Consider the following 13,806-nt stretch of genomic DNA (forward strand, 5'->3'; position numbering starts at 1 on the left):
TAAAATTTTATTGTATTTACTTCTTTTCTCCAAACCTGGTCCCACCCTTTATTATACTAGCTGAGTTATTTCAATATAAAATCTGTAGGTAGGTAAATATGTGTATGGTGTGTCATCACTTCTACATTACAGCTTTGTTTAATTGTATTATGTTGCCAAAATAATGGGTTTAGCAATTTTCTTGGGTTCAATTCAAATATTGACAAAGCCCAATCTATACCACTTTTGCACCACTTTTGATTCCTGTGACGTAATATAAATGAGAGATTCTCCATCTCTTTTTTAGGGGTTTTCTTTTACACTTCTCCTCTCATCTTCCTCATTTTATGACGTCACAGGAATCAGAAGTGGTGCAAAAGTAGTACAGATTGGGCTTCGTCAAATATTTTTTGGGCGGCATTACCGAAGATGATTATTATCCCTCAACAGATTAAGACGTCATACGATATAATAACCAATGAGAGGCCGGCATAAATTTTACCATTGCATTGGTCAATTACAGTGTATACTGTTCTCTCATTGCCTATTTTATCGTATGACTGTTACATTATTATAAGGATATAATTGGCTTTTCTATCATTATGGTTAAAACATCGCTTTACTGTAAAATCACGTGCTCTTCTGTTTTTAGCCCTTTCATAAATATGCACTGTTAATATTTAAGTGTAAATAATGTCGCACCAACACACATATATATATAGAATAGAATTTGTTTGTGAGTATGTCTGTTTGTTTGTCTGTCAGGAATAAAGGGAATAGTTTCTTGGAAAATCTAACATAATTGAAATATGTGTGTGCTGTTCAAGAAAAAAGAAAGTAAGGATTTGTAAATTGTTATGGTATCCAAAGTTTTATACTCTCTCTATTATATTCGCTGGCTTAAAACTTTGGATTACTTTTTATTTAAGCTTATTTGGTTCAAACCAATAATTACATTTAGGTTAGTTTTTTTTTGGGGGGGGACTTCAATTCATCGTCCATTGTCTTACCCTCTCTATATCTAAATCTGCTTTAAATATCTCTGTTATGAAAATAGTTTAAAACCAGCCCAATATACATTCTTGACAAGTGCAAACCTATAACTTTCTTCTAAGGACAATCAGTTTTAGAGATATTAATAGAAAAGCACAATTAAATCTATTAAATTACATATTTTTGCATATACCTTTATCTTAAACTCTTCTCTTTATTCTCTCGCTCTCTCTCTCTCTCTTCTCATTATTCTCTATCTCTCTCTCTCTCTCTCTCTCTCTCTCTCTCTCTCTCTCTCTCTCTCTCTCTCTCTCTCTCTCTCTCTCTCTCTCTCTCTTTAATAGAAAAGCACAATTAAATCTATTAAATTACATATTTTTGCATATACCTTTATCTTAAACTCTTCTCTTTATTCTCTCGCTCTCTCTCTCTCTCTTCTCATTATTCTCTATCTCTCTCTCTCTCTCTCTCTCTCTCTCTCTCTCTCTCTCTCTCTCTCTCTCTCTCTCTCTCTCTCTCTCTCTCTCTCTCTCACTGCCTCTCTTTTTCAGTGTAGTGTATGGGTCTAGTATGAAAACCTACCCTTGTGTTAGTCAAACTGTAAGCCTCTAGCTTATAACAAGAAGACTCAGCACAAACACACACACACACACACACACTTTCCGCGTCTCTCTATAGCTCTAGCAAAGAGACACCACGTAAATTTCTAGTCTCGCGTGCGCGCACAGTCAGATAATAAGCGCGTTTCTACCTCAGTGTGTGCTTAACCATTTAACCACCACCACTCAAATATATACTTTCTAAAAAAAACTTTCAATTCACCAAGAAAAAAATTTAAATTTTAGTGAATTTTTGTGAATTTTAACCCACATTGTAAGTGAATTGATTTTTAAAATAAATATTTAAGTGATATCCTAAAAACTATATTTACATCTGTCAAAGATATAAAAAAAAGTTGCATTTTTAAGTTGCATACTTTCATTTGTATGCAATTTCAGCGTGCATAAACATTTAAAATTGCAAAAATACCTTTTTTAAATCTTCCCCCGTTCAATTAAACCTTTGCCTTGCTTAATCTTAAATACTGTTTGTGTAAGGGTAAATTATACTAGAGGAAGTGAAAGGTAGAAGCATTGCATACACACAGACAATAAACCATTCAACTTCTCAATTTGTGTGAATTAGAAAAAAAATCTTCGAAAAAACAAACAAAAATCTACAAACTAATTATTGGAAGATTTTTATTGTGAATAAAAAAACTGTGACGTTAGAAAAAAAAGAACCATAAATAAAAAAGTGTTTGTTTTATTGACAAATTAATAAACTGACACAATAAAATGTCTAAGCTAATAAAAAAGATGTCCAACGGAGCTGATTTACTGTCGGCTGTTGACGTCAGTGGCATTGCCACGAATAATAATAGAGCAGCTGCGTTGAAAAATTATAAACTGGATGATTTTGATTTGATCAAAACTATCGGGACAGGTAAGAAATTTTAAGTTCTAAAAGCCTAATATAACAGGGATCTAAAGGGATAAGACAATGGCCAATAAATTGCTCCGTACATCCCTAATAATGATACACAAAGTTACCCATTTAATAGATTACAATTAGTGTTTGAAACGTTTGGACACTCGACATAATGAACTACCAAAAATTATTTATTAACAGTCCCCAAAGTTGTCAGGGCAACAAATAAGAATACGTTATTATAAAACTTTGGGGACTAGCGTAATAAACAGAACATGAAGCATAGTAAGTGTTTTCTTAAATTCGCATTACATCAGTCAACCACGGGGAGGGAGGGGACAACGGAATGTCAATTTTTACATTAGTACCCAACGTCTTATAACCACGATTTCTTAATAATTGGCTTTACAACTTTGGGGTGCAGTAATTAGATTTTGATTGGATGGTTTATAAATTTGAGAAACGTTTCAACTAATAGTATTAATATAGAGAAGGGGTAAATTTGGGGATGAATATTATAAATTTACATATCTGTGACCGTTTTCGGTCTTGTTTGCTTTCTAAGATGTTTCCTAATTATACTTAGCAAATCAGAACACGTAGGTATGCCTTTTATGTATATGTTGCAAATTCTTTGCTAAAAATATTTTATTTTACTTCGCTACAAATGGACAAAATTTACCCTTGTTCGTGTAGTTTTACTTATTTGGTCAAAGTAAAAGTCATTGCTTCGGTATAAAAATCTAAAAAATATGTAATTGGTCAATTTTATCCAAAAATTTAAAATCCTCCCTTTTTTATTACAGGGGTGTGGTAAGTGTTGTTCTAAAGACTAAATTCTGAAAATGAACAGCTTAAAACCATGGCGTGACCTATATAAACCTTCCCTTAAAAGAAGAGCCAAATCTTGAGTCAACTAAATGCCTTTAAATTGCTTAGTTTCTTAATTTTAAAGTAAGTAATCTATGAATAATCTTACCAGACAGACATTAAGGCAAATTGTTTTTTTCTTAAAAGCAAAGAAAATATTCAGTTGATAAAATATTTTTTTTTTTTATAAAATTCTATTTTCAATTATTAAGGAAAAAATAGAATAAAAACCAATTTACGCTGTTACCTTTTAAACAGTAGCCTCAGACCTGACTCAATATTTAATTCTTAAACTTAAGATATTTAACTTGTTGACTATATATTTCATGAAAATATATGTTGTAATCCTTTAATCGACCCCTACACCCCCCACCCCCTTCACAATTGTAAACATTTAAAGAAACCATACCTAGCAGATAGCTCAAACCCTGTGGGAGTCTTTTAGAACTTACTTAGGTCCACTTTCCGTTGAAAGAAAATGATCAAATATTTGTAGGAATGAAAGAAATTAGCATGCAAAATAACTACTTCTTATGCCAAATCAGACTTGGAAATTGGCAAAAATTGCTCTACATATTAGATCTATAGAACATGGATCAAGTGTTACTTGTAGTGGCGCTATTCTATAATTAGGTTTCTCATTTATTGTTAGATTAAAGATTGAATTATCATTGCTGGATGTAAATAAAAGTTGCCCTTGTTTAGACAACCTAAATCTCATTTAATTAACGATAAATTAATCACCCCTGCCCCTTTCTAATGTTATTTTTAGTGTCTGTCAAAAAATTTAACTAGTGGGGGGGATGGATAGGTGTAGAATTGATCAAACTATTGTAGTGCTTTCTTAAAAACCACATCCACTAATTTAAAATCCATTGTAAAAATTTGTTTCTAGACAGATTGTGTGTGTGTGTGCATTAGTGCGTGCTAATTTTTGAACCCCCAAGTTTTTTGCCAAATTTTTTACAACAATTTGCAAATTTTGTAGCAATTAGAAAATTTAATAGATCATTGAATGGCTTTCTTAAAACTTAGTAATTTTTTCCGACGTAACGAAGCTACTACATAAATAAAGCGTGTATATGTGTCAGTCTGTCTGAACGAGTCAATTTTATTCTATTGGTGATTTAAAGAATAATATGACATATTTTGTGATTTATTGACAGTACCTGGTAGAAATGTTTGAACACTCATTTTAATGAAACAAACAAATCAAAATTCTATCAAAGTCCTCAAAGTTGTTAAGCCAACGAATAAGATAACGTTATTATAAAACTTTTGGGACTAGTGTATTAAACAGCCTAATATCCCCTCCCTCCCTGGGTTTAACTTTTTTTAGAATGTTTGTGTCTTTTTTCGTTTTTATCCAGAAAGTGCTGAATATTTAAAATTTTTCAGAAATTCTTTAACTTTTTTTCTTGTTATATTTTTTTATATATATAAAAAATTACATATCTAGTTGTTTTATTCATTTTTTTGTGCCTAAACAAACCTCTGTCAAAAAAAGAGAGGAGAAAAAAATTCTAATTTCCTAAAGTTTTTAAGCCAACGAAAATTACTAGAGCTTTATTAACTCAATCTTCCCTAAAATAGCTTAAAACCACCAAAAATGTTTAATGAGTTCTATACGTTTTTGCTCCAAACGGACAACCCGAAAGACATACAAACACCATCCTACTACACATATTAGAATTAATGTTTTCTATTGACAAAACGTATTTATAAAAAGATTGAATGACAAAAGAAAATGACAAGTAAAAAGAACATAAACATTTTTTAGTAGCAATGCATATCTATAAGTGATGGTGTCAGTTTGTCTTGTCTTCTCCTGTGAAAAATCATTTTTTATCTGTATCTTTTTCTTTCTCTCTCATTTTAGTTGAAAAGGTAAAATGAAATTTTGACGTTGGCCTTTTTTCCAGGGGCGATTTTTTTCTTTGGAGGGTTGATGTCATGTATCCTTCCAGCAGATTGCAAAATCTTAAGCCACATATAGACACACACAGACAGACATCATGTTGCTATTATTTACGTTTATTTTTTATATATGTACTAGTGGCTTCGCCCCCCTAAGTAAATAGCCGAAAACCAACATAGGACCAGTAGGTATATTCCCTGAGGAGTAAAATCCAATAAATTCAGCGGTTACCAAGATCTTAAGCTTCAGACGGACGAGCGACATGTAGCATTCTACTTAAAGATTAGGCTAAATTTATCGTTTTATAAAGCTCCGGTACTATTTGACTCAATCTTTCCTGTTTAATGTTGAAAGAAAAAACATTGAACAATACATGTTGACTTAATCAGACATTTTTTGACATCAGGGAATATTGCAATGTTTTTTCTAATCTAGCAAAGCAATTTTTCATGTCTTTCTGTCTGTATATCTGTTGATCGTTCATGAGGCCAAAAAATAGGTTTTATTTTTAGTAAAAGTTGTAAATTAAAGAATACGGAAAAGGGTCATTTTATAAAGCTGGATTCAGGCAAAACAAATTGACCACATTTAGGACTTATTTATGATATTATATTTAAATTTCTTCCCCTAAGTTTCAATTTATTTTAAGGAGATATAATTCTTGGATAAATTTTCCTGGTAGAATTACAGACCAACTGAAAATTAAACCTTTTCTGCCAATTAATGCAAGGCTATTTCATTTTTACATTAGTTTTAGGTAATTTAACCTTCCTCTGTCCCTATATTCTAGAGGCGCGGCCGCTAGTAATTAATATGAAATAGATTGAAATCTCTGAATTGAATGTGTTTCCCTGTTAATATCGATTAAACACATACACATAAATTCTTTAAAGTTAGAAATTCAATATTATGTTTACTGTATACTTAAAGGCTTAGGCGTGGATATCATTTTGTCAATGGGGGGGTGCGAAGCGCATCAAAAAATTTACATTACTTTTTGGAGTGCATTTTAAATGATAATAAGGGCGTATATTATATAAGTGGCCTACAGGGGTGTTATTACCTCCGAGAGCAAAAAAAAATTCGCGGCACTTCGATCACCATTTAAGAACCAAAATCCTTTAATCAGCCCCCCCCCCCCCCTCTTCAAATAAAGGAAAAAGGAAGGTACTGGCACAACCCCCATAGAAACTTTCTGAACTGGTTGTCAACTACCCTTTATTCCCCACTCATGCACGCCTCTGATAACATACACATTTAAACTTTACTTAACTAGGAAAGCAATAAAGTTCCATTAATTCCGCGGATATTTCATAATATTGTATTTTAAAAAAATCTTGATCATCTATAATGCTGTTATTATTTGAACATAAACTGGAATCATAACATTTTAGGATCTATAGGGATAAGACAATAGCCGATAACTTAATGTACATCCTCAATGATGTTACATAAAATTACCTGTAATATAAATTACGATTAGTGGTTGAAACGTTTGGACACTCAACCTAATGAATCAACCAATCATAATTCAGTAAAAGTCCCCAAAGTTGGTAATTCAACGAATAAGAAAACGTCATGATAAAACCTTGGGGACTAGTGAAATAAACAGCCTAATGTGGAAAGGACAGACCACCGAAATAAAAGCGTTGCTAAATAAAAATCATGCAATTTATTTCCTACATTTGTAACTTTTACAGCATGCTATTGTACAATAAGATGTAGAAAATAATGCATATTGTCTCAAATGTTTATATTCTAATTTTATGATATGTTTAATATATATTTTTTCATGAAATCCTTATAATAAAGTAACAGGTTAAGTTGTTTGTCTATCTTCTGTCTAATTTAACCGAATGAACTCCTTAACAAGGTAGCTTTTTATAGGTCCCGGGAAGATTTATAACTATAAACACCCTCCCAAGAAATCGCCCCCAGGAAAAAAGCTACCACCCTCCCCCCCAAAAAATAGAAATAAAATTTAAAGCCGCTGGTAATGATAAAAGAAATGTGGTTATTTTGAAAAGTAAAGTTAAATAAAAGTGGTCAAAATTTATCTTATTGCTGCACTACTTATGAATATAATTTGACATGTTTGATGTTTATTTTTACATAGATTTTATTTTCAATATAATAATATTGATATATTATTTTAGCGGATAAGCTTTGGATTTACATAAAAATACATAGATTTAGGAATAGATAATAATATATATGCATACAGCTAGACAATAAAAAACTTTGCTAATAAAAGTTCATGTTTACAAATTTAGCTTAAGCTAATATTTAAATTCTTAATATGCCTTTGAATTATTTCTTGAGCCGTGAATAAAAAAACATATCTAGTAAAATTGGTTGAAATTAATAGCCCCAAATATTACGAGAATTGAAGCAGCTTATAGAGTGCCTAATAAAAAATGTCGCCATACAAAACAAAAGACCAATGATAGGCCAGTATACATTTACCATTGGTTAATTCAAAAGTGTACTTGTCTATCATTGGTCATTTTTGTCAGGCACTATAAGCTGCTTCACCAGAACTCATTTTTTGTCTGTAAAAATATCATGCTTAAAATGTATTATAATATCATGAAAGATCATTTTATATTTAGATTGGTTTAAGTTTTTTAAGTTTAAATTTGCTGTTTCTTATATGATTCTCAATAGCGAAGCTTTTCTACATTAAGAGTAGGTCCGTCCGTAACGGATAGGCCTTGTCGTTAAATTAGGCATGTTATAATTTTACTATCGATTTCAAACCTGGCATGATGATTGATGATTTCTGTCACATTGAGGTACGATTGAGGTAAGATTTCAGTCCGCATATTCATTGTTATCCTAGTTTATTATTATCAAAAGCGAAGCATTTCTATAATAAGTGTCGGTCCGTCCATACGTCCGTCCGTCCGAGACAGATAGCTTTTTTCATTAATTTAGGCATGTTAGAATTGTCCTATAGATTTCAAACTTTGCATGGTGATTCCTGTAGTAGGCAGGTACGATTTAGAAAGCGTAGCGACTCTATAATCATTACCAGAATGTCCGTACGTCCATTTCAAACATATATATTTAGACTTATGTCTGGCTGTTTGCTTGATTCCTTACCCCAATTTATTTGTCTGTTCTCATGACATATTTTCTTATTAAAAAATAACCAGTCCAGTAAAAGTCTAAAATATCATCTTTTAGACTAATGAATGACCTATACCTAATCTGTCAGACTAATCATACTTTCGTTTGGGTTTAAAACAGCAAAATAATATTTAAATTGGATATAAAAAAAAAGAAACAGCTTGTAGGAAGCAGCTTATAGTGTCTTATAAAAAATGACGTCATACAATACAAATAACCAATGCCAGTATACATTGTAATTGACCAATTATAAAATGTATACTGGCCTATCATTGGTTATTTGTATTGTATGGCGTCATTTTTTCTATCTGGCACTATAAGCTGTTTCGATTTTTTACTTTTTAAAATATTATAGAAGTTCTAGAATATATGTATATTATTTATGTAAGTTCTTCATAAGCCTTTACAAGTTTTTGGGCCAAGCCATTATATTTATTTAATAGATATTTTTTTGGCTACAATGATTTAGATAAATAATACCCACTCCATCTTAAAGTCACTAAAAAAACTATAATAACACACAAGGCTATCTGATTTCAGAGTAAAATATGAATAATACAAACCATCCTATCTGTCTTAAACTGATAAATATTCTAATTTGTCTTATATTATGCAAAGTACATTAGCTGTTGTTTTTTCTTGAGACAGCGCAAAATGGCACCAAAAAATGACGTCATAAAATAAAGTTGTCCAAGGAGAGGCCAGTATACAATATAATTGGCCTATGGTAAAATATATACTTGCCTCTTATTGGTTATTTTATCTTATGACGTCATTTTTTGTGCCATTTTGTGCTGTCTCTTTTTTCTTTATTTGTCATCCGCAGGGATCTAAAGGGATAAGGCAATGGCCGATAAATTGTTGTACATCCCCAATAATGATACACAAAATTACCTCTTATGTAGATTACAAATAGTGGTTGAAACTGAATAAACCAGCAAATAAAATTTTTTTAAAGTCTCCAAAGTTGTTGAGACAACGAACAAGAAAACTTCGGGACTAGTGTAATAAACAGCTCATTATCCCTTCTCTCAATAATTTATATTTATTCATAGATGTTTTATTCTTTATAAACTTCCTACCTATTATCTTTCAAGTTTTTGTTTTTTAAACAAGGATGACAACATCCATAAGTAGCGAAGCACAAAAAATCGTCGATTGGAATACGTAGATTTAAGAGGTTTTTACTAAAATCAAGAATAGATTTATTGGATAAAATAAACATGAAACCTTGTTTTATTTTGCATGATGACGATGGTCAAAGTAAATTATATTAAAGATGCTCATAACAATGGGAAAAATTATTTTGATACAGATTACAGATATCCCATAAAAGTTTGAAAATTGCATCAAAATATACAAAGATATGGGGAAATATGTAAAACATATAAAAATAGCCAAAAACCTGATAAAAGGCAGTCTGGCCGCCATGGTTGTTTACTTAAAACGACAAAAAATTTAATTTTTAAATCCTTAACTTAAAAAAATTGGAAAATCGGACCATATACACTGAAGATATGGAAAAAAGTGTTAAATATATAAAAATAGCCTAAAACCTGCTAAAAAGGCAGTCTGGCCGTCATGGTTATTTTGTTTAAAAGACGGGAAATTTAATTTTGATATATATAACTGAAAAATTTTGAAAATCGGACTATAAACACTGAAGATATGGAGAAAAATGTGAAAATATAAAAATAGCCTAAAACCTGCTGAAAAGGCAGTCTGGCCTTCATGGTTGTTCCTTTAAACGACGGGAAATTTAATTTTGATATCTGTAACTGAAAAAATTTTGAAAATCGGACCATAAACACTGAAGATATGGAGAAAAATGTGAAAAATATAAAAATAGCCTAAAACCTGCTAAAAATCGGTCCGAACGCCAATGATGTTTTATAGTCAATTGTGCTCCTTAATGATGAGAATGTTGTCAAAAAATTTCAGAATTCTATCTTTTATAGGAGCTGAGTAAATCCCATTTCCCCCATAGCGTTACGGACTGACGGACTGACTGACTGACTGACTGACTGACGGACGGACAAAGTGCCGAGAAAATCACGTTTTCCCCATAGCGTTACGGACGGACTGATGGACATACAAAATTAAATATAGAGTAGCTTCGCTACTAATAAGATGAAAATGAAAATTTTGATTAATGTGTTCGATTCTTAGATCATGTCGCATCAAAGCTGAAGATGCTCTAAATAGTTCAAACTTTAAAGGGAATACATAAGACTTTCAGACAAAGGTTGTGTTGTCTATTGGAAAAACAAACAGCAAAAACAGAATTCTGATCATTTAATTGCTTTTATATATGTATATTGTACATGGCGGCTTCGCCCCTGGCCTCTAGGGGCTTTGCCCCATGAGATAATTAAAAAAAAATTATTTTAAATCAAAATAAATAAAAAATTGGAGGTGCCCCATTATTTTCGATATAAAAAAATTGAGGGAGATTTTTTTTGTTTTTGGGGGGGTTGGGGGTTAGAAAATATCCTAAAACTACCAAAGGACCAGTAGGTATATTCCCTGAAGAGTAGAATCCGATCGGTTTGGTGGTTACCGAGATCTTAAGGGACAGACAGGCGGACAGACAGACGGACGGACGGACAGACGGACAGACGGACAGACGGACAGACCGACGGACGGACAGACGGACAGACGGACAGACGGACAGATATCATTTTACTTTGTATTATAGACTAGCGGCTTCGCCCCTAGCCTCTAGGGGCTTTGCCCCAAGAGATAGTATAAAAAGTGTAAGGTGAAATTTGTACAAAGGACCAAGGATATTTCTTACAAAAAAAAAAAAAAAAAAATGGGAGGGATTTTTTTTGTTTTTGGGGGGGTTGGGGGTGTCCCATCCCCCAAGAAAATAGCTTAAAACCACCATAGGACCATTAGGTATATTCCCTGAAGAGTAGAATCCGATCGGTTCGGTGGTTACCGAGATCTTAAGGGACAGACAGGCGGACAGACAGACGGACGGACGGACAGACGGACAGATATCATTCTACTTTGTATTATAGATAGTATAATATTATAACAAACGAGCAACTTTTGATTAAAACTTTATTAAAATCTAGACATTGGAAGATTTTTAAAAAGTTCTAGGTGCAGAATTAATTAAATATTTTTCCATAAGAACACTGCAGCAAATACAACAGTGTTATAATGTGTGTAATTTTATAATTTTGGCGAATTCATACAATTTAACATTATTTCACTTTATAGCATAACTAGAGGCTACGCCCCTAGAAGCCTCTAGGGGCACTGGTAGGAGGGGGAAAGTCGACCTCTCATCCCATTTTAAATTTGAGTTTCAAAAGAGTTTTAAAAATATTTTTTAGGAGGGAGGGGGTTGAAGACCCTCTCAAAAAAAAATAGTTTAAAACCTTCCCAGGGCCTTTAAGAAGCTTCACTGTAAAGGAGAACAATATCGGTTCAGCGGTTAGCGGGATCCTTCGGGACAGACAAAAAACGCTTACTACTTTATATAATAGGAAATAGTTTTGAACAAACTAAATATTTTCCTCGTATTCATTCGAATCCGGTGGATAGGAACCGGTTCTCCTCCATACGAAAAAACTGTGTCTAGCATCGTATTATATCCAGCTTTCTACGAATATAAAAATGTATAATCATAAGATTAAAACTAGTGTATTTAGCTGGCGCCTTCGCACATTGGGGCTAAAAAAACTGGTTTTAATCTTATAATTTACATTCTATATCCGCGGAAAGCTGTTTATAATACGATGCGAGAAATAACTAATATTGTTTTGTGTATTTTTTCATTTTTTTTAAAGACTGTAAGGTTAAATTATATTGAGTAATGGCTAGCCCCGGAGGGTTAGGTTATGGCAAGTACAGGCATCACAGGGTTAAGGCTCTTTGTAGGGGTTAGGTATAGAAGGATGAACTCTTCCCACTTTTTAAATTTATTTGAAAAATAAGTTATACGTAGACGGTATTTCGTGTAGGCTTTTTTGAAACTATATTTGAGTTAGATAGGTCAAGACTTCCCAGAAAAATAAACTCAGTTTTTTTTAACAGTTTATAGAAACACTAAAAAGAGCAACAATTTTATATTAAAAGTCTAGTCTTGCAGCTACACAAAATTAAATATTATGTTCCGAAAAGGGATAGAGAGAGAAATTCAGCAATTTTATTCATTTTAAATTCTGTAATGTTAGTATAGATTTTTATATTAAACAAGTAAAATTTAGACTTAAAATTATTAATCTTTCAAAAAAATATTTATAGAATTACAGTTAAAGTCTTGTCCTGTATTTAGTAAATGTAATGTTTAATTATTTGTGTTAGTTGCAGTTAGGGAGAACTTAATCAACTCTATCAAACATTAAAGAAGTGGCGTGCATAGAAAATTTCCAATTGATTCCTGAATAGGGGGGAGGGGTAGGTAGAGGGTAAGGACAGTCTTGCAGTGTCATCCTATTTTATTTGTAAAGTAGTAAGATCTTTTTTGTCTGTCCCGAAAGATCTCGCTAACCGCTGAACCAACAGTGAAGCTTCTTATGGGTCCTGGGAAGGTTTTAAACTATTTTTGGGGAGTTTGTCTTCACCCCCCTCTCCCCCAAAAAATATTTTTTTATTCTTTTCAAACTCAAATTTAATATGGGATGAAGAAACTAGCTCTTTATTTGACGAACTCTGTATCTCGTATCTTATATAACACATTTATTACTTGGAAGAATGTAGTGACGTAAGCACACATACATATCCTAATTATAGAGCAGCTGCACAAACAACTAACATACATGATTTAAATTATTGCAAACTTATCCAAATTTCTAGACTTAATACACAAAATTGGATATTGCACCAAATTTAATTAAAATATTACGAAACAAAATGGCGCGCAAGTTACTTTGAATTTGATATTAAAAAAGAACCACCGATCTTCTTAATAAAAACACAACAAAAACAACTATTATAACAGAAAAATTAAAAAGTATACCACGAATATTAAAAAGAATTATACTTTTTTGAATCACTGGGCCTAAGGAAATAAATGACAGCTGGTAAGTTAGAACTTTTTGTGTATAGAGAGACTGAGTATCTAATTTTTAAATTTGGGAATTGGAGTGATCGAACGGACATGCCAAATTATGGAGTAGCTTGGTTGAAAATTTCGATTATCTTTTTTTTTATTCGGTAATTTATTTTCACTTTAAAAGGATATTTTTCTAAAGATTCTTGCTTATGCAGAATAATAGTTAGAAGTAGTGTACTCAAAAGTTTCATTTTAAAACCTGAACTGAACACATTATTGAAATAAAGTTTAATTAATTATTAATTTTTACTCATTAAAGCATCTTGTCTTTTTATTTATAAACCAACTGAAGTTTTGTTTTAAAATGAAACACCGTGTACTGGACTTATTGGACAAATAAACATTGTTTAATAATAATATTTATTAAAATTGT

At 31.9% G+C, this 13,806-nt stretch overlaps 1 protein-coding gene across 1 annotated transcript in view; it reads left to right on the plus strand.

Moving 5' to 3' along the window:
• Positions 1-1,566: 1,566 nt before the first annotated feature.
• The window catches only part of Pka-C3 (Protein kinase, cAMP-dependent, catalytic subunit 3), an 85,902-nt gene continuing 73,662 nt past the window's right edge, over positions 1,567-13,806 (plus strand). Inside the window, exon 1 of the mRNA XM_080146645.1 lies at positions 1,567-2,457. Coding sequence (XP_080002771.1) covers positions 2,310-2,457 — 148 coding nt within the window. The 5' untranslated portion in view covers positions 1,567-2,309. The remainder of the gene's footprint in view (positions 2,458-13,806) is intronic.

Source organism: Acartia tonsa, chromosome 13 (assembly GCF_053477335.1).
Source record: "Acartia tonsa isolate MP-2025a chromosome 13, ASM5347733v1, whole genome shotgun sequence".
Lineage (NCBI taxonomy): Eukaryota > Metazoa > Arthropoda > Copepoda > Calanoida > Acartiidae > Acartia > Acartia tonsa.